General features: G+C 40.9%; 1 protein-coding gene across 3 annotated transcripts in view; it reads right to left on the bottom strand.

Moving 5' to 3' along the window:
• Positions 1 to 1041: 1041 nt before the first annotated feature.
• nphp4 (nephronophthisis 4) overlaps positions 1042 to 18827 on the bottom strand; it is a 93974-nt gene continuing 76188 nt past the window's right edge. For 2 of the 3 annotated variants that reach the window (XM_058083831.1, XM_058083833.1), the window contains exons 19-29: positions 17004 to 17188; positions 15017 to 15240; positions 13786 to 13975; positions 12889 to 12972; positions 11032 to 11197; positions 9035 to 9114; positions 8657 to 8742; positions 7789 to 7960; positions 5367 to 5546; positions 4781 to 4924; positions 1042 to 2203 (exon numbers count right to left, since the gene is read on the bottom strand). In XM_058083831.1, the coding sequence (XP_057939814.1) occupies positions 2063 to 2203; positions 4781 to 4924; positions 5367 to 5546; positions 7789 to 7960; positions 8657 to 8742; positions 9035 to 9114; positions 11032 to 11197; positions 12889 to 12972; positions 13786 to 13975; positions 15017 to 15240; positions 17004 to 17188 (1652 nt within the window). In that variant the 3' untranslated portion in view covers positions 1042 to 2062. The remainder of the gene's footprint in view (positions 2204 to 4780; positions 4925 to 5366; positions 5547 to 7788; positions 7961 to 8656; positions 8743 to 9034; positions 9115 to 11031; positions 11198 to 12888; positions 12973 to 13785; positions 13976 to 15016; positions 15241 to 17003; positions 17189 to 18827) is intronic. The other variant, XM_058083832.1, reaches the window with a different exon arrangement.

Here is an 18827-nt window from a genome sequence, read left to right as displayed (position 1 = left end):
ACTGCTCAGTAAAAATAAACACACAATCATTGCTGTGTAACACCAAGTCAATCACACTTACAAGATAGCCCTGTCTGCTTGGGACCTGCTTGTTTTGCACCATTATTATTATTATTATTATTATTATTATTATTATTATTATTACACAAGTAATGCAGATATCCGCACATTTTAATTAACTTATGGGTAATTAGTGGCTCAAGCAAGTACAGTCTTAGTGATGGCGCGGCTGTGGATGGAATAGGCAATATGCTGTCACTGCTGGATGGTGATTTTGTGTTCCCGCACATTGTTCCGCGCCAGCTTCCGCCTCCGGTTCGCACGCCATTGTCTAACTCCTTGATTGACAGACGGTGATCTCCGTGGCCTGGCTGACAAAGCTGATCGAGTTCTTCTGGCACCGAGATGGCGGTGGACACCAGCTGACGGCGGCAGAGGAGACGACCCGGCATACATAGCCAGTGGCTTGAGGCAAAGTGAGTGACGCTGAGACTAGCAAGGCGTTGTGTGTTACTCCGCGAGTTCTTCATGTTAGCTGCTATAATAAAAACATGGCGGTAGCATCGTTAATACTGGTCATTTATGTAGATGGAACATTGTTTGCATTTACAGATTTTTCTAGGGATTTATAGTCAAAATATGTTTGTCCCATTACATTCATTGTTAGCTACCTCATGTTAACTCGTTTTCTACCTTCAGAAGACACAGAATGGGGAAAAACATTTGTGTTAATGTTTCATGTAAGGATGATTTTTTTTTTTTTCAAGTGCAGGTTTCCTTAAACCACGCTCATCAAGATGGCGGAAAACCAGCATGAGATGAGAAAAGTGCTCCTCGGCTGAAGGAATGGCCGGCAAAATGTCGGTGAGATAGACAAACACAAAAGTGAGGTCACGCAACATCGAGTCTAACGGCGTCTTAAAAGTCTGCGGGGCGCCCTCTTAAGGCCGAAAGGCATGCAGAAAAAATTCAAAAAGCCTCAACGGGGCACACGAGACCCTGGTGAGAACTGGCGGGCAGAAAAATTCTGGATGTGCGGAAAGGGGGGCGGTTGATATCATTAAGGTGGCGGAAATCGCCACAAGGCCGCCACAACCCATCCGCCTTGGGCACCATGTGCAGGGGTGAGATATCAATACATTTTATATTAAAAAAAAAAGGTAACTACCAGTTATGTAGTACAAAATAAGCAATTATGGTAATTATGACAACTGTTACAATCAGAGAGGTACAATTAGAAACATCTGTCAGTATAAAAGCTTATTGTTAAGTGCATACATGTGACGTTTGAGTGTATGGACACCCACTGGAAAAAGTGGAGTGCATAAAGCTTGGATATTGTGCAGCAGCAGCATGCAAACATACACCTGAGAGAAAAATGAGCATCCTCATATTAGAGGAAAGACAGATGAAATATACCCGACTGAGCTGTTATCTTCATTTTATTGGCCTCCTCTGCTGATGTGCTCAAGCTTTATTTTGCAGCCTGAATCCTAATGAGAGAGATATGGTAGGGGGTGGAGGGGATTGTGTTACATAACACAGCCTGTTACATAACACAATGCTTACAGTGTGTGGCTGAGTTGTTCTCCTCGCCTAAAAAGGAAAAAAAAAAAAAAAAAACAACACGATTGTACCCCATTATCATGCCGCTTCTAATAATGGTTTGATGAGGATAAGTTGTTTGGGAGGTGAGAGGATCACGGACCCCCGGCTGGTGTTAGATTAAAACCCCACCATAAAGTGGCATTGAAGTGGTTTTGCCGGGTAATTAAAGTCGATAAAAAGTTATTGCTTTCACCGTCAGTGCACTTCTCGATGGTTGGGGAGGAAGTGTCGTGAACACTTGCTGGACACCTCAGCAGAAGATTAAAACTTAGCTTTGTGTACCCGCGACTTTGCAGAGTTTGGCTTTGCAGGATTTGATTTATTTGAAGGCGGCTCGTTGGAATGCCATAAAATAAATCAGCCCTTAAATGTACCACCATTTTAAAAAAAAAAAACGTAGTGTTTATTACGATGTACGTAGCAAAAATATAGTACAGATTCAAGTTTAAAGTAGTCATGAGTAGTTGACATTTACACAGAAGGTCTCTTCCGTCTTCTCCTCCATGTTGTTGACGTAGACCAGGATCTCCACTGAGCCTGGACTCTGGCTGGGGGCAAAGCGCAGCCCTATGGTGTAACTCTCCCCCCCGCCAATCTGAGTAGCCAACAACAACAACAATGCTCTCGTCAAATTGTGTCTTTCTGAGGACAACAGTGTGTTGTCCCTATGAGGCAATAAGTGTTCAAATCTGTTTCTTAATTTGATCCATAAACCATAAAAAATGGACAAAAGAATCCAGACACTATTAATGAAGTCATAAATCACTAATTCTTCATTTAAACAAGACATTTTGTATACTTGCAACATTATGGAGACATGGCTGTGTTGGAAACCGCATCCTGACTACTACATACTCCCATGCCCATACTACCCACACTGCATACTGCATACCCAATCCATCAGACAGTATGCAAAGCAGTATGCAGTATGCAGACTGCGTTCTTCTTCGTGGTGTTTTTCTTCTTCTGTTGTTTATTGACGGTTGGCAAGCAGCTTTCGTGAGCATTACCGCCATCTGTGGAAAAGAATCTAAACCCTTCTATACGCCATTCACAAGTCCAGTTTGATTAAAAAAAGAAAATATATATCTATATAAAACATGTGCCGAGTTTAATTATAAAATATTAGCAAGATTGAACTTTATCTTTTCCTGTTCCCGGGTACGTTCAGCGCATGCTCAGCTATGACGTAACACGCAGCTCAAGACGTTCTTCGATTTAAAAAAAATGGGAGGCGAGCAATCGGCACTGGACTGCTGCGGAAAGTTTGTTTTTGATTCAAACTAAATTTAAAAAAAAAAACTCAAGGAAGTCGGTATCACGTGATGTTGGTGTTTACGTTTTACTGCGTATGCCCCATTGACTATTCTGGTTGAGAAAAACTCCTCATGTAAACGTGGCTTATGAAGGGAATTGTTTCATTCATGCTGTCGTATTGAGCAGGACGGTAAACTAAAAGAGGCCGAATCAACAGCACCTCCACTGGTAGCAGCTAAGTAGTGCATGCTACGTATGTTGCTTCACTTTCTTCAATACATCATTGATCCCCCTCTAATTGTATGAATCCAGAATTTACCTTAGGTTTTCTCTTTTCCAGCAAGCGACAGATAAATGGATGTACAGTATTTACAGGATTTACCCCCCCCCCCCCCAAAAAATAATATCACTATTGATTTCCGCTGCTGCGTCCCCTCCTGAAAATGTATTTCCATTATCCCGAGTCATATCAAAAGGAAGCAAAGTGTCAACCGCCATTACTAAATGCTGCTGGCAGGCTAAATGCTTTATTATAAGATACCCGCAGCGATGATAACAAGATGGAATGGAAAAAAAAAAAGCATCCCCGCCCCCCTCCCTCGGGCTAATTGATACGGTGTGGTCTGGGACGGGAGCAGCATTTTCCACTCGGTAGTTTATGTGGAAAAGAACTCCCATTGCATCTCATTGGTTTTATTGTTAATAGGCTTTGCCATTTGTTGCTACTTTTTATTACATCTCATCAAAAAGAGACGCAATAAACTGCAATGATGATTCCATTGAATGTGACTGTAACAACCTTTAAAAAAAAACACACATTTTATCTAGTTCATGGCTACATAATAACTATGCTTATGATAGTGTTAGAATAGGACAAATATTACACAACAAGCACAAAGAAGTTGAATAGATGTCTTATATATTGATAGTATCTGTTTATTTTTTTTTTAACTAGTCTTAAAAAAAAGATATTTTCAGAAATGTGTGTCAACTCTATTTCATAGTAACGTAGTATTTTTATGTTTTTTATATTTTATTTTATATTATATATATATATATATATTATTTTTTATCTACATATTGTGATATCTTTCAAGTGTTCAGTAAGAGTAAATAAGGTGCTATTGGTCATTCAAAGATAGATGTAGATGTCAACATGTTTTATTTATATTATATATATTTGTTGCATGAAATGAGTGATCAGATTAATAAGTAATTTGTGTGTACTTGTGTGTACTCTCATGTGAGTAAGCATAATGGGGCCAGGAGAGTGTATGTGACCTGGAGTTGGCACCCCTTTTGATAATTACATCATTTTATTTTACTGCGTACTACTGCGACCTCCCCGATCATTGAATCAGCATTCAGTACACAGTTGAGATGACTTGCGGGAAGTCGGATATTTCACATTCTGTTTGAAAATGTACATTTCCCTGACTTCGGTATTAAAAAAACATATCAATGCGCTCGGTAAAGGGAGCTACAACAAGTAGCTGCGGGTTGCTGACCCCGTCTTGGACTGTTATTTAAATAGCTGCTACACAGGATTATGGTGCCCACACAAAATATTGACACAATCTGGATATGTTTACTGTGAAGTGTACTCATTTGTGTTGTGAGCTATTTCGCCAATAATGGCTGTGTCATAGTTTAGGTGTGTTGTGTTTAATTTAAAGAATGCTATGGCTTACAAGGATCACTTATAAGGAATTAGCAGCTGTTGCCGCTAATCCATAACAAAAGAATTGAACTTTGATAACCCCGAATCCTTTCATCAGATGGAATCTCCTCAACTAATCTCATTCGGAGGAAAAGGCTCTTTTTGTGTGTCGGTCTTAATCAAAAAAACATTGACTTTTTACTTTTAATGGATGGAAAAGAACAACAGGTCTTACTTTTTAGGACCTTCTCTCACCTGGAATCTGTCCTCTTTGAACTGGAGCAGATCAGGATGGCCGGAGCGGAGCAGGAAGGTGCGGGCGCCCGTGTAAGGGTTGGTGTATGTAATTTTCTTGGAGCTTCCTCGTCCACCTCGAACTGGGACACACACCTCAAATGCCTACAAAGACACATGGAAGATTATGATATATATATATTTAAATCAGACACATAAGACCATCCCACAATCGGCCATCTCTGTGTGGAGTTTGCATGTTCTCCCCGTGCATGCGTGGGTTTTCTCCGGGTACTCCGGTTTCCTCCCACATTCTAAAAACATGCTAGGTTAATTGGCGACTCCAAATTGTCCATAGGTATGAATGTGAGTGTGAATGGTTGTTTGTCTATATGTGCCCTGTGATTGGCTGGTCACCAGTCCAGGGTGTACCCCGCCTCTTGCCTCAAGACAGCTGGGATAGGCTCCACCAACCTCGTCAGGATAAACGGTAGAAAATGAATGAATGAATGAATGAATGAATGAACATAAAACCCTCAGTCAACAGTCAAGAAAGGCCAAGGCTAGTGTCTGGTTTAAGTCTTGGATTAAGAACACTGCTTTTTACCTTAGATAAGACAGGTCGGTGGATATTAAGGCAGAGCAGCCAGGCAGTCACCAGCTGCCTCTGCTCCACGTCCACTGCGTTCACAAACAGGAAGCGGCTGCCTGGCCGCCAGGGCTGCACCTTCAATTGGAGCTCCTGCACTGCTGCTGGGGGCAGCATGAAAACACCTCCAGGGCTGACCTGTGGAAAACGTATAGAAGATAATGGAGTGGATGAGTTGGAGAAGGAGTGAACAGCTGCTAACAAGGTGAAAATGTTTCTAGAGCCATAATTTGTACAAACTAAATGAGATCCTGGAGTTTTGCATGTTCTCCCTGTGCATGCGTGGGTTTTCTCCGGGTATTCCGGTTTCCTCCCACATTCCAAAAACATGCTAGGTTAATTGGCGACTCTAATTTGTCCATAGGTATGAATGTGAGTGTGAATGGTTGTTTGTCTATATGTGCCCTGTGATTGGCTGTCCACCTGTACAAGGTGTACCCCGCTGGGATAGGCTTCAGCACCCCCGCAAGGATAAGCGGTAGAAAATGAATGAATGAATGAATGAATGAATGAATGAATGAATGAGATCCAGTTGAAATGAGATCAGTTGTGTTAATTTTAATAGAGACAGGGCCCTGGCTGCGCCCTGGCTGCGCCCTGGCTGCGCCCTGGCTGCGCCCTGGCTGCGCCCTGGCTGCGCCCTGGCTGCGCCCTGGCTGCGCCCTGGCTGCGCCCTGGCTGCGCCCTGGCTGCGCCCTGGCTGCGCCCTGGCTGCGCCCTGGCTGCGCCCTGGCTGCGCCCTGGCTGCGCCCTGGCTGCGCCCTGGCTGCGCCCTGGCTGCGCCCTGGCTTATTGTTCGTCTTCTCTTGGCCATCTTATTGTCTTGCATACATAAAAAATTAACAAAAATACAAAATGATGAGATCTTTGGAGTAACAGCTACCAATCCCCAAAAAATGTGGCTAAAATGAAATTGTACACACACAAAAAAGACAGCTATTTGAGAGGTAAAAATCCGAATTAAAGAGTAGGTGAAAGGAAGGACAGAAAAGGAGAACAATGAGTGATAACTGTGAGTAATCAGTGAGAGAAATAAAACAGAGACAGCAGGATGTGGGAATTATTGCATAGCGCTCTTCTTTTTTTTTTTTTTTTGAAATCTGTTGAGAAAAGCAAAACTATTCTCCGGCGGTGTGAGCTTTATCCTGTTTCATAAGACTCCTCCGATGCATTCCACAGCAACTCAACCTGCCAAGAGTCACATCAAAGCAGACACTGGGATGCATATGCTGAAATCTTTTAAAAATACATCTGTCGCTTTTTTCTTTTCCTGCCTGTATCCCATTTCTTCAAGGAAAGACACCCTTGTATTGCTACTGTATGCAGTAACAGTAACCGTCAATCATACCACTTTATTTTGAATAAGAAATAGCCTTTTATTGGGACTCTGCAGGAGAATCATCATCAAACCTCCTTTGTTAAAATATGCAGGTCAATCTGACAGTATGCATGGAATGACATTAAAAAGACTTCTTAATTCAAATCAAATCACATTTGTAGGTTCATGATAACTCACTGCAGATTATTACAAAAGAAACCGTTGCCTGTTCGCTTGTTTCCTGCTGAGTCCCGAATCCCCTCTGAGATATGTGGCTTTCGCTGAGGAAATGAGACTTGCAAGAAATCCAGAAAATACCAACTTCCCGACATGCAATCAATGATTTTCTTCTCATCATTACATCATTAAGACCGTACTACTTTTTTAGATTGAATTAACTTAGATTATGTACTTACAGTATGCATGTATTATATTATTTTTATCAAGTATGAGTTTGCATTACCGTGCATGTGCTGAAGAACTTAATGTCCTGAAGATGAGTAAGGACCAGTATCAGATATCAGAAAGGAACTCAAACAATGCACAACGATGAGCCAATTCAAGAAACAATACAAGCAGTTCAATATATTATTGAACTCAATATATCAATATATTATTGATATATATATATATATATATATATATATATATATATATATATATATATATATATATATATATATATATATATATATATATATATATACATATTGACAGTTACTATGGTACCCATTATGTCATTGTATGGTCATATCACGTACGTACTTCGGTACGTGACAAAAAATTGAAAAAAATACAAAATAAAAAAAAATACTTAAATTATATTAGGAAAGCAGGAAGTGAACAAATGTAACAGTTACTGATTGTAAAAGTACCAGATGGAGGGGTAGGATTTAATAAGCTTTGCTTCTTCCTACTCCTTTTGGACATGTGGAACTGTCCAAATTAATTTAAACCATTACCATTTCCATGAGAAACGCGTCTCGGAAACTAAGTGACATTGTTCAAGTCCAAAACAGTAAACGTTCAAGGCGCTACTACTTCAACTAACTGGCGCTGTACCTCAATCTCCTCGGGGTGTGACGAGAAACACTTGACCTTGCGAGCGGCCTGCCTCCCCCTCAGCACCAGTGATTGACAGCTCCGTTGGCCAGTGACACAACTGACATCCACCCGTTCCATGAAATGTACATAAACCTGCCAGATCTGCGAGGGCGCCGCCATCCACTCATCACTACAGAGAAAAAACATCATCAGGAACAATTATAGTAAGACAAAGCACTCAATGGGAGGCTGAAAGACTAGCGGGAGGTCAAAGATGAGGACAGCTGATCTGCGGTTATGCACCACCACCACCACCATCATCATCACCATCATCATCCTCCTCCCACTGCTGAGACAAAGCCAATGTAGGTCTCAGTGGCCTGAGATGAGACTGGGAGCTACGAGTGGGAGGTGATGCAGTCACATACTCAGCACTGCTCCATGACTACAGCACTTAGAAGAGCATTCAGGGACGTTTGGAAGATGCCGGAAGAACAATAACTGAACATTTTAGACATGCTTAATAAATTGTTATGTAATGTGATTTATTTCCAGAAAAACAAATGCAGTTTTATTTCATTTAAAAACAAGCCTCTTGTGTTCACCTGTTGTTTTTAATGCAATTTAGATGCCAAGAATATTGTTTTGTATTGAAAAAATACAGTGATGTGCTGGGCTTCATTCCATTTCATATTCATAAGAGCTTATCGCTCTGATGCAATTTAAAGCGACTTTCGCCGTTTTAATTGAAAACACCCAGTATCGAGTATACCTAACCTAACCACACAAAGAACATATTACTTATTATTACATATTACAGTGCTTTCAGATAATATTTTTAATATTGTGCAGGTTGACGTCATGCTGTGTACGGTAGTATACTCACATGAAAACCATCACATAAAACATTTTGATGTTGGGACTGGGACTGCCGGGTACTTTTAAGTAGACATCCTGAGGCTCTCCTGGCATCTGGTCAGAAACACAGTAGAAATGATCAATGGTTAAAAAAAAGGACGTGTCATAAAAGACAAATGGAGGCAAAACAATTGGAAAAATGAACAATTAAGCATCTTATGTAATAAGAAGCTTTTGTGCTAAAAAAAAAAAAAAAGTAATCAAATAATTCCTAGGAATGCTTACTCCAAACAACCATGGTGCTGAAGCTACTCGTCTGCTAATTAATCCCCAATTTACCGTACAGTGTTGTGGGCAGAGAGGGACTTCCTGTACTGTATAAAGGAAGATGACATGGTTCTCTTACCGGCATCATAGTCTGGCAGATGATGTTGGGGTCACTACAGCATACAGAAAGTTGAGTCTTGGCATCCGTGCTTCCAACTGCTTAAGCCATTAGGGAGACACAGAGAAGCATATTCATACAGGGGGGGCATGGGTTAGCTCTAGATGGTATGTGTGCTTTTTTAATTTTGCCTTGACATTGCTTTGTGGCTGATATTCATACTGTATTTTCTGGACTATAAGTCGCACAAGGCCAAAAATGCATAATTAGGTAGAAAAAAAAAACAAACATAAGTTGCACTGGAGTATAAGTCGCATTTTTTGCGGGTAATTTATTTTACAAACTACTTGACCAAAACAGACATTACGTCCTCTTGGAACGCAAGTTCTAACAATAATAAAAGAATGGAGAACACAATGCTAGCAATGCAATATGCTAACACAATGGTTATTCAGCTACACAAAAAATAAACATGAACAGAAACGGTGTCCAGTGTTTATGTGACATAAACAGTTTTAAGTACACTAACTGTTTTGTTTTCTTCATGGCAGCAAGAGTAGCATCCGCTTTACGCTAGTACCTAACAAGTTTCTCACTTACTCCAAACTTTGTCTATGATGCTCGATTATTGTTTTCAGCAGCAAATTTCACTACTTGGAGTTTGTAGTCTGCAGAATATGATTTTCATCCAGGGAATTTGTGTTCTGTTGTTATCAGTTGTCTTTGTAAGTTAACATCTACTGTTTAAATATTTAATTTTTAAGTAGTAGGAGATATCAGTACGAAAGTCTAGATATATTCATTTTTAAGTCGCTCTGGAGTATAAGTCGCAGGAACAGCCAACCTATGAGTGTCACAAGTGTGACTTATAGTCCAGAAAATACGGTATATAAATGAAATGAACCTGCACGTCGTCCTCTGGCATTGTAAAACACTCCTTACATTAAAGCGGTAAAGATATAAGTCATGCACGGAACCACACTAGCATGCTAAACTAAGCTAACCCGGCTAGCTTCCATTAACGCATCGGTAATCACTATTTTAACCTGTTAAGTTCGAAAGAAGGCGGTTCAGTGTTTATAGTGAGAGCGGTCCGCCGATTAAATCCTCCCCCCCAAGAAAGATTGTTCCTTCTGGCTTTAATACATGGAAAACAGCCATGTGGAGGTCTTAGCTAATGCACTTCTGCCACCTTGTGGCTGTTTTTACAGCTTAAATGGTAATGGTAATGGTTTTATTTCATTTGAACATGCATCAGATTCCAATTGAGTGCATCCCATAATCAGTTCACAGTTCCACATGTCCAAAAGGAGTAGGAAGAAGCAAAGCTTATTAAATCCTACCCCTCCATCTGGTACTTTTACAATCAGTAACTGTTACATTTGTTCACTTCCTGCTTTCCATAATATAGTTTAAGTTTTTTTTTTTTTTTTTTTTTGTCCCATACCGATGTAGGAGGTGATAGGACCATCCAATGACATAATGTGTACCATAGTAAGTGTCAATATAGTGATATATATAGCACATCATTCAAGACTCTTCATCCTTGTATTTAGCAAACATCAACTGCTTGTATTGTTTCTTGAATTGGCTCATCGTTGTGCATTGTTTGAGTTCCTTACTCAATCCATTACATTAGTTTGATTCCAATCAATAATAATAAATAGGCATTAAATGGCATTAAACATGATCTCTTCTGTTGTGCACTTGCGTCATCACCTCTTATTGCCGTAAAAAATGTATGAATATGTCTTTGGGATAGGGCGTTTGGGTTGAAAAAAAGTGTATAATTACATATTTGGCAGCTATTTTGTTGTTTATCTTAAAATACCCATCATCATTCCTGCTTTGTTTGCTAACTTTGAGATGCTTTGTCCACCAAAGTCACTCACTTGGGGAAGAAGTCGTTTTGCATCTGTTGTTCTACATAAATAAAAATAAATCTGGATATGAATATATTTTTCAGACTGTACAAAATACTAATAATATGGTAATAATAAATTAATGTATGCAGTAACCTGTATTGCCAGACAGAGCATGCCATGGCGGCAAACGGATGGCCTTCTTGAGGAAACTGAGCTCCGGGTGGTAAAGTCGGAACGTCTGGTTGACAACGTGTGGTGTTGGCTCCACAATCACCTGGCAGATGGCTATTGGATCGCCATTTTCTGCTTTGAAAGAAACCTGCAGAGAGTGAAGGTCAAATATGATGGCTGCCGTCTACAGGTGGTTACATTTAATATGATCAATAATTGGAACACATGTTTATCAGTACTTATATTTCATAACTAATATTGGGGATACAGGCTAATTGTTATTATTATTATCAATGACGATGATAATTTGTGCATTTCCATGTTATTTTCCTCTCAAGCTGACAGACGTGAATCCCTGCCAAAGAGCAGCTGTGCAAACTGCTGACGTATCAGATTTGCAGGCCTACGCTGACCCGCATAAGCGGTCCATATGTCAGTTTCAACAGGATTCATATTTAATCGAGACCTCTTGACAGGATTCAGGATTTTCTAGTGTGCACAAAACAAAACTAGAAGCTCAGAAGCTTCGGTAAAGCATCGTTGATGGGAAAAAGTTCCCCGTAAAACTAATAATAACTGGTTGGGGCATCTTTAGCAGCAACAACTGCAATCAAGAATTTGCATTGTGGAGGAGGTTTGATACCGCTGTATCTGGAGATAATACTCAAATTTATCCTGGATGAGAATAAATCCTGCTTCATAGTACAGGCCTCGGGTCTGGAGTCAGATTTTTTTTTTTGTTTGTGTTTTTTTCTCAAAAATAAATTGACCCAAAAATAAATAAATAAATAAATAAAATAATATTCATTCATTCATTCATTCATTCATTCATTCATTCATTCATTTTCTACCGCTTATCCTCACGAGAGTCACGGGGGGTGCTGGAGCCTATCCCAGCTGTCTTCGGGCGAGAGGCGGGGTACACCCTGGACTGGTGGCCAGCCAATCACAGGGCACATATAGACAAACAACCATTCACAACTCTCCTAGCTGTGAGGTCTGCGTGCTAACCACTCGACCACCGTGCAGCCCCAAATAAAATAATATAATAAATATAAATTTAAGTGAATTACAAGGTAAAATAAAGAATGCCAGTGCAAACTAATGGTTTATTATAGAAATTGACTTTTGAATGAAAGGGGAAAAAAAGAATAAATACAAATAAATATGAAATAAATAGTCAATAAATACAAATTACAATAAAAAACACAATAAAATAATTAAAAAAAATCTTTCTAGCCAGTTAAGCAGATAAATTTATACTTACGCCCCCAAAAAGACAGCAACAAAACTTCACTTTCTACAAAATCACATCTCGCTAAAATAAATGTAGCTGACAGCTGTACTACGACGCTTGTGCAGGGTAAATCACATCCCAGGAAGATTATTTTTAAAAAGCACATGGTCTTATCTCTTATCTCTCTCATATTCACATTGTTTCTGCCAGCTTTACACTTTTTTTTACACATTATTAACGATGTGTGAAATGGGAAAGTAACTTCAACCATACTTACCCTGCACGCTTAATTTGAGTAGATTAAGAAGACGTGTCAAACTGTTCTCCCTTTTAGAGGCACTTTTAACACTTAAGTCTGCATTTCCAGTTGATTTTATATTAGATTTTATATATATATATATATATATATACAGTGGTATGAAAATGTACTATATATGTTAACTATTTGGCACTTCAAAGAGAGAAGAAGGAGGAGGCTGCTGCAAGTTTCTACTCAATAGACTTCCAGCTAATAATAATATCAGATAGGAGGTAAACATGATCTCCTCCAGGGAGGAGATACCGCATGAAGCTTAAGCACAATAACGCACACACTCTTTTACCTTGATGGTTTTGGCAGCAACAATATTGGACAGAATCTTCTTGGCCTGAGTCGAACTCTTCCTTGGAGGAAGGAAGCTCGGCCCCTGTGAGGATTTGATAAGATGCACAATGCTGATCAAAACCGATTAACTACCCAGGAGTGTGTTGGATATCTTATATAGGCACCTCAAGCGAGGAGAACATTCTGGAAATGATCACAAAAGCAGCACGGAGGGGGGTTGGAATTGAACAGTTTGTCCTTTGGGCATCAAGTGTTGAGCGTCAGTACATGTGTTTACTAGTGTGAAGACGCCTTAGGTGTAATGACATTATCAATGAATTTCAGCTGTACTCCGTATCTTCCTCCCATAGGGCTAATACACTAAAACCCCCTCTATAGGAAAAAGAAAGCAAAATCACATTACGTAAAGCTTCAAATGCAAGTAGACAATATAAGAGCTGTGGCTAAAGTTTTGCTTTAACGTCAATAACAATACTGTTTTGTTTTATATTAACACAGTGGAACCTCACAGATATATTTTCTACGATTCCCCTAATGGTTCAAGTCCTACCTGGAGGACAGAAAGTACTTTGTTGGAATTGGTAACTGTCTCAGACCAAATGGCTGTATCTATGACCCGTGGTGTTCCCCAGGGGTCAACCCTGAGGCCGCTATTGTTCAATCTGTACATGCTCCCTTTAGGAGCTGCAAAGTGTCCTACCATGGCTATACAGAACATACATAGAATTATAAGTGAAAATTTATTTGTGTACGAATGGTGCGCTATAAATAACCTTGACAAAGTCTTGAGCTACCGACACCGCTGTGTTAGCTTGCCGCTGTTGTTTTGGGGTGTATAACACAATAATGCTATACTTCTCTCAACTCCACCAAAACCGGAAAAACGACTTCCCACCTGAGGAGCCATGTTGTTGTCACACAGGAAGCTCTGGTATTTCATCGGAATGTGGACGCTCTCTTTAGGACTCAGATAAACCTTTGGACCTGGGGCACCTTCCTCTGTGTGGAACATGTCCTTCTCCAACGTGGTCGGCGTTTTTGTGAGCTGTTTAAAGTACTGCCACTCTTCTGTGTTGGTGATGACACTAAACGGACAGACAATTGCACAGAAGGGAGATTAAAAGACACACTTTTTATTAAGTTATTAAGTCAGTAGTTAGTCAAACAAAGAATTTCCAAATTATGATACACCACAAGTTGTAAACTGAAATGCATCATTTATTTTCAGAATGAGATATTGTTCAGTAAAGTCATTGGTAATTCATCACATATCACAACAATGAGTCACCTCATTGTGGTATTTTCAAATAATTTATGTAATAATGAAAACGTGGGAAGTTCCTGGGTTGTATAAGCACATTAAAGAAAGGGAGAATTTTTGGGAAACTTGCTTAAAACCAAATGACTGTCAAATTATTAAAACTTTCAAACAGATTAATCACTGTTTTTAAATTAATTAATGGTGATTAATCACCATTTGTAACTAAGTAACATTGGAAAGGTGTTAGGGCATCAGGAATTTTGTCGGCTAGTCCAGCTCCATAGTGACCCAGGTTCACAAAACAGTCCAGCATGAAATGCCCTCTGTGATGTCACAAAGTGGCAATTTTACCACGCCTTTTGAAACCGAGCCTTTTGAACTTCTTTCAGGACTCACTTCTAAATGTGCAAACCTCATTATCTGAAATTTTGGCATCGTTTAACACAAGAATATTGTGTATAATATTAAGTATTGTATGGTACCCTGAGATTCCTAGCCCTGAGTAATTCAGTAATACATCATTACTTTGCGTTAACCCTCTACAGGATGTGCAGTCTTCCTCATGATATCCTGTTTTCTCAAGGTATCTACAGTAAACACAGCCTTTGTTGGCAAAGTCAAAAAGAGGCTTGTTTTTATAACAATGAAAAGGGCGCGTGAACACTTGGAATCTATAAAGTATTTCCAGCACTTCTTCGTCACCTCAGGAAACACATCGAGAAGGTGTGAAAACGTTTTCATGGCAGGGCAACGCTTGTTACACTCTACTCATTAACACTCAAAACACATACCGCACAAAAACACATGCTAGAGTGGTGCCGCACTTGCAAAATGACGTCAGCAGTAAAAAAAATAAGTATCTCACCTGAGCTCAGGATCGTCACTGTGGATGGTGACAGTCTGAGGTGAGTTGAAAGGGTTTTTAAGTACAAATTCCATGTACTCTGCAGAGCCCAGGCTGGCATAGAGTTGATACGAGGTGGTGATAGCGTGGCAGAGCATGTTGCTGATACCCTCCGCCTTGTTGATGTCCTCATATGACGCCGTCACGAAAGGTTGTCTGGTCAAAGTAACGCTCTTAGTCCGATCCTAAGATCAAACATTGAAAAAAAAACACCAATATCAAATCAATTTCGTATATCACCAAATTTGATGTCTTGTGACACTCCTAGTAATAACTAATTTGACTATGCATTAGAGCAGGGTAGCAGGGGTGGGCCCGGGGGCCACATGCAGCCACCAAGTGTTTGAATCCGGCCCGCTAGTTGCTTTCTAAGTATTTCAACTTTTAACATAGAAACTGGCAACATGACTTGCATGTCGGATGTCTTATTTAGTAAAAATAAAAATAACAAAAAAATAAAAAAAAAATGTAAAATTAAATAAATTTTACATTGGCCCCTCAGACAATTTTGTTAACTCACAAGTCCAAATATTTGCCCACCCCTTTATTAGACTAAAACATTTTTTAAAAGTAAAGATTTTCACAAGATGAAGAATAAACCAGGGCTGCACGGCGGTCGTGTGGTTAACATGCAGACCTCACAGCTAGGATACCCGGGTTCAATTCCACCCTCAGCCATCTCTGTGTGGAGTTTGCATGTTCTCCCCGTGCATGCGTGGGTTTTTTTCGGGTACTCCGGTTTCCTCCCACATTCCAAAAACATGCTAGGTTAATTGGCGACTCCAAATTGTCCATAGGTATGAATGTGAGTGTGAATGGTTGTTTGTCTATATGTGCCCTGTGATTGTCCAGGATGTACCCCGCCTTTTGCCCGAAGACAGCTGGGATAGGCTCGAGCACCCCCTGCAACCCTCATGAGGAAAAGCGGTAGAAAATGAATGAATGAATGATCCAAAATAGATTATTATTTTGGTGTGAATCCCAATAAGGGGGGACTACGACGCTTGGCAGACGTCTACGACGTCCGATTCCTTGTCTAGTTTAGTAAAGGATAATTTAATTTCTACTTCCTTGCAGGCATCTTGTACATTTCCAGCAGCGTTTGAGTGCTTTGTGTAGCTGAATTTGAAGGTGGCTCTCCATTCCCGACCTTATTAAAATCCACTTTTGCCAGTCAGCAGAAAAACTGTGCAGCACTCGTTTGTAAACGCCTCTTTGGTCATTTTTCCCCAAATGATTCAAAATGGGTCTGCACGGCGATCAAGTGGTTAGCACAAACACCTCACAGCTGGGAGACCCGGGTTCAATTCCACCCTCGGCCATCTCTGTGTGGAGTTTGCATGTTCTTCCCGTGCATGCGTGGGTTTTCTCCGGGTACTCCGGTTTCCTCCCACAGTCCAAAACCATGATAGGTTAATTGGCGACTCCAAATTGTCCATAGGTATGAATGTGAGTGTGAATGGTTGTTTGTCTATATGTGCCCTGTGATTGGCTGGCGACCAGTTCACGGTATACCCCGCCTCTTGCCTGAAGACAGCTGGGATAGGCTCCAGCACCCCCGTGAGGATAAGCGGTAGAAAACAAGTGAATGAATGAAGAATAAACCTGGACAAAAGTATTCATGGCTACTTTCCTATTGAAGTCAAATCCGAGTAGAGCTGTAAAGACTCATTAATATTTCACATAGAATTCACACAGACACACCATACTGCCAGAACGACATTTAGCATGTGCACCCGCAGGTGAAAGAACACGATGTACCTACAGGCAGACGAACAATTAACACCTTATTACTAAAGCACGGGAGCTTGAAGGCCACGATGTGACAATAGCAGAAATGGCAGGCTGCCTGACATGTCTTCATGAAACCTCCCTTGCGAGCATTTCGAGCCAAAAGAATGACTGAGGGACAGAGAGCTACAATATTTGGTTTAAAGTGTGACCTCACCATAAAATTTGTCATTTTAGAAGCTTCTTTTTTGCCTTCCTTCTGGTAGACGGCAGCCATGCACTGTAACTTGCGGCAGCCGGCGTCGGACTTCTCCACAGAAAAGATGACATCAGTGTTGACCTTGCTTCTGTTCAGTGGATCCGTGTGTACCTGCAGTCTCTGGGCCTGGCCGGCGTTCCTTGCTATGACGCCGAGACGAGAAGACACAAGCATGAAATGTATTTACCGAACAGAATGAATTCTAATCACTGCTTTCCACCATATGTTCTAAAAAGCCTCCAAATGTCCAAGGGGAAGAGAGAGGCGCAAACAAATCATAAAGGGATTTTGGAGCCCAAAAAAACAACAGACTGTGAGGAGTCCAGTGTGGAACATCTGGCAACGCTTCAATTGGCCACGGCCCGACTTGTGTCATTACATAGCCACTCTTCCTTTAGTCCATTCCAAAGCATTCCCCTTCTTTTCAAACCATGCATCCACTGCAAAACTCAACTATAAAAACAAAGCCAGGTATTATCTACAATTCAAAAAACACATTTTCTCTGCACAGTTTTCATATTAATTGCTACGAGTGCTAAACATGGGTGCAACCAGGGGCGTCACTAGGTTCTGAGGATGGGGGGGGTGTTTGTCTATATGTGCTCTGTGATTGGCTGGCCACCAGTCCAGGGTGTACCCCACTGGGATAGGCTCCAGCACCCCCGCTAGGATAAACGGTAGAAAATGAATGAATAAATGAGATCCAGTTGAAATGAGATCAGTTGTGTTCAGGACAGGGCCCTGGCTGCGCCCTGGCTGCGCCCTGGCTGCGCCCTGGCTGCGCCCTGGCTGCGCCCTGGCTGCGTCCTGGCTGCGCCCTGGCTGCGCCCTGGCTGCGTCCTGGCTGCGCCCTGGCTGCGCCCTGGCTGCGCCCTGGCTGCGCCCTGAGAAGATCTTTGGAGTAATAGGTATGAATGTGAGTGTGAATGGTTGTTTGTCTACATGTGCCCTGTGATTGGCTGGCGACCTGTCCAGGGTGTACCCCGCCTCTCGCTTAAAGACAGCTGGAATAGGCTCCAGCACCCCCGCGACCCTTGTGAGGATAAGTGGTAGAAAATGAATGAATGAAATTTGTCAGAAATTTTTTTTGTAAAAAAAAAATCTATTAAAAAAAAATCAATAAGCCCCCCTAAAATAGGCCTAATGACGCCACTGGGTGCAACCTTTCCCATCTTTCCTCATTAGCCAAGATGCCTTTGAGCAAACATAGACATCCTGCCCTGTCATACACGTCACCGCCAAGACTCAAATGGCATCTTATGACAGAGTTCACGCTTGCTGTGTACAGTTGTCAACACTTCACCACACATGCATTACATTGCTCCTGGAAATAGAAACCATGTCGCAACATTTGTGCAGCTTTTGTGAAGTATCTAAATAGATAGACGCAGTCATAGGTCAGATTGTAAAATTGAACTGGATTATGCTGCTCATGAGGGATCTTGACACATTTTCTTCCTTTGGATCCAGATGAAATTGTAGGTTATAACCTGCTCATTGATTTTGCTCATTGACGAGACAAGTGATTGCTGATGTTATTATTTTGGGCCGCAGTTGCAACATGCCCGAGAAAGCGGAACGGAGAGATTCTCATATCGGATGAGTGGGAGAGACAAAACATGAACTAAATCAACAATAAGCGGAATATTTTGGAGTAGAGTTGTGAATAAATCATTGCAATAATATCAATCAATATAATATATTAAATAGATTTTTTTAAGGTGTGCTGCCAGATAAACCTCCTGATTTCTACTTTTTTAAACTACTGAATACATGTTAAGC

The sequence above is a fragment of the Doryrhamphus excisus genome, chromosome 10, assembly GCF_030265055.1.
Source record: "Doryrhamphus excisus isolate RoL2022-K1 chromosome 10, RoL_Dexc_1.0, whole genome shotgun sequence".
In the NCBI taxonomy this organism is placed as follows: Eukaryota; Metazoa; Chordata; class Actinopteri; order Syngnathiformes; family Syngnathidae; genus Doryrhamphus; species Doryrhamphus excisus.
Note: the sequence above shows the minus strand (reverse complement) of the source record. Positions and strands in the feature narration are given on the sequence as shown.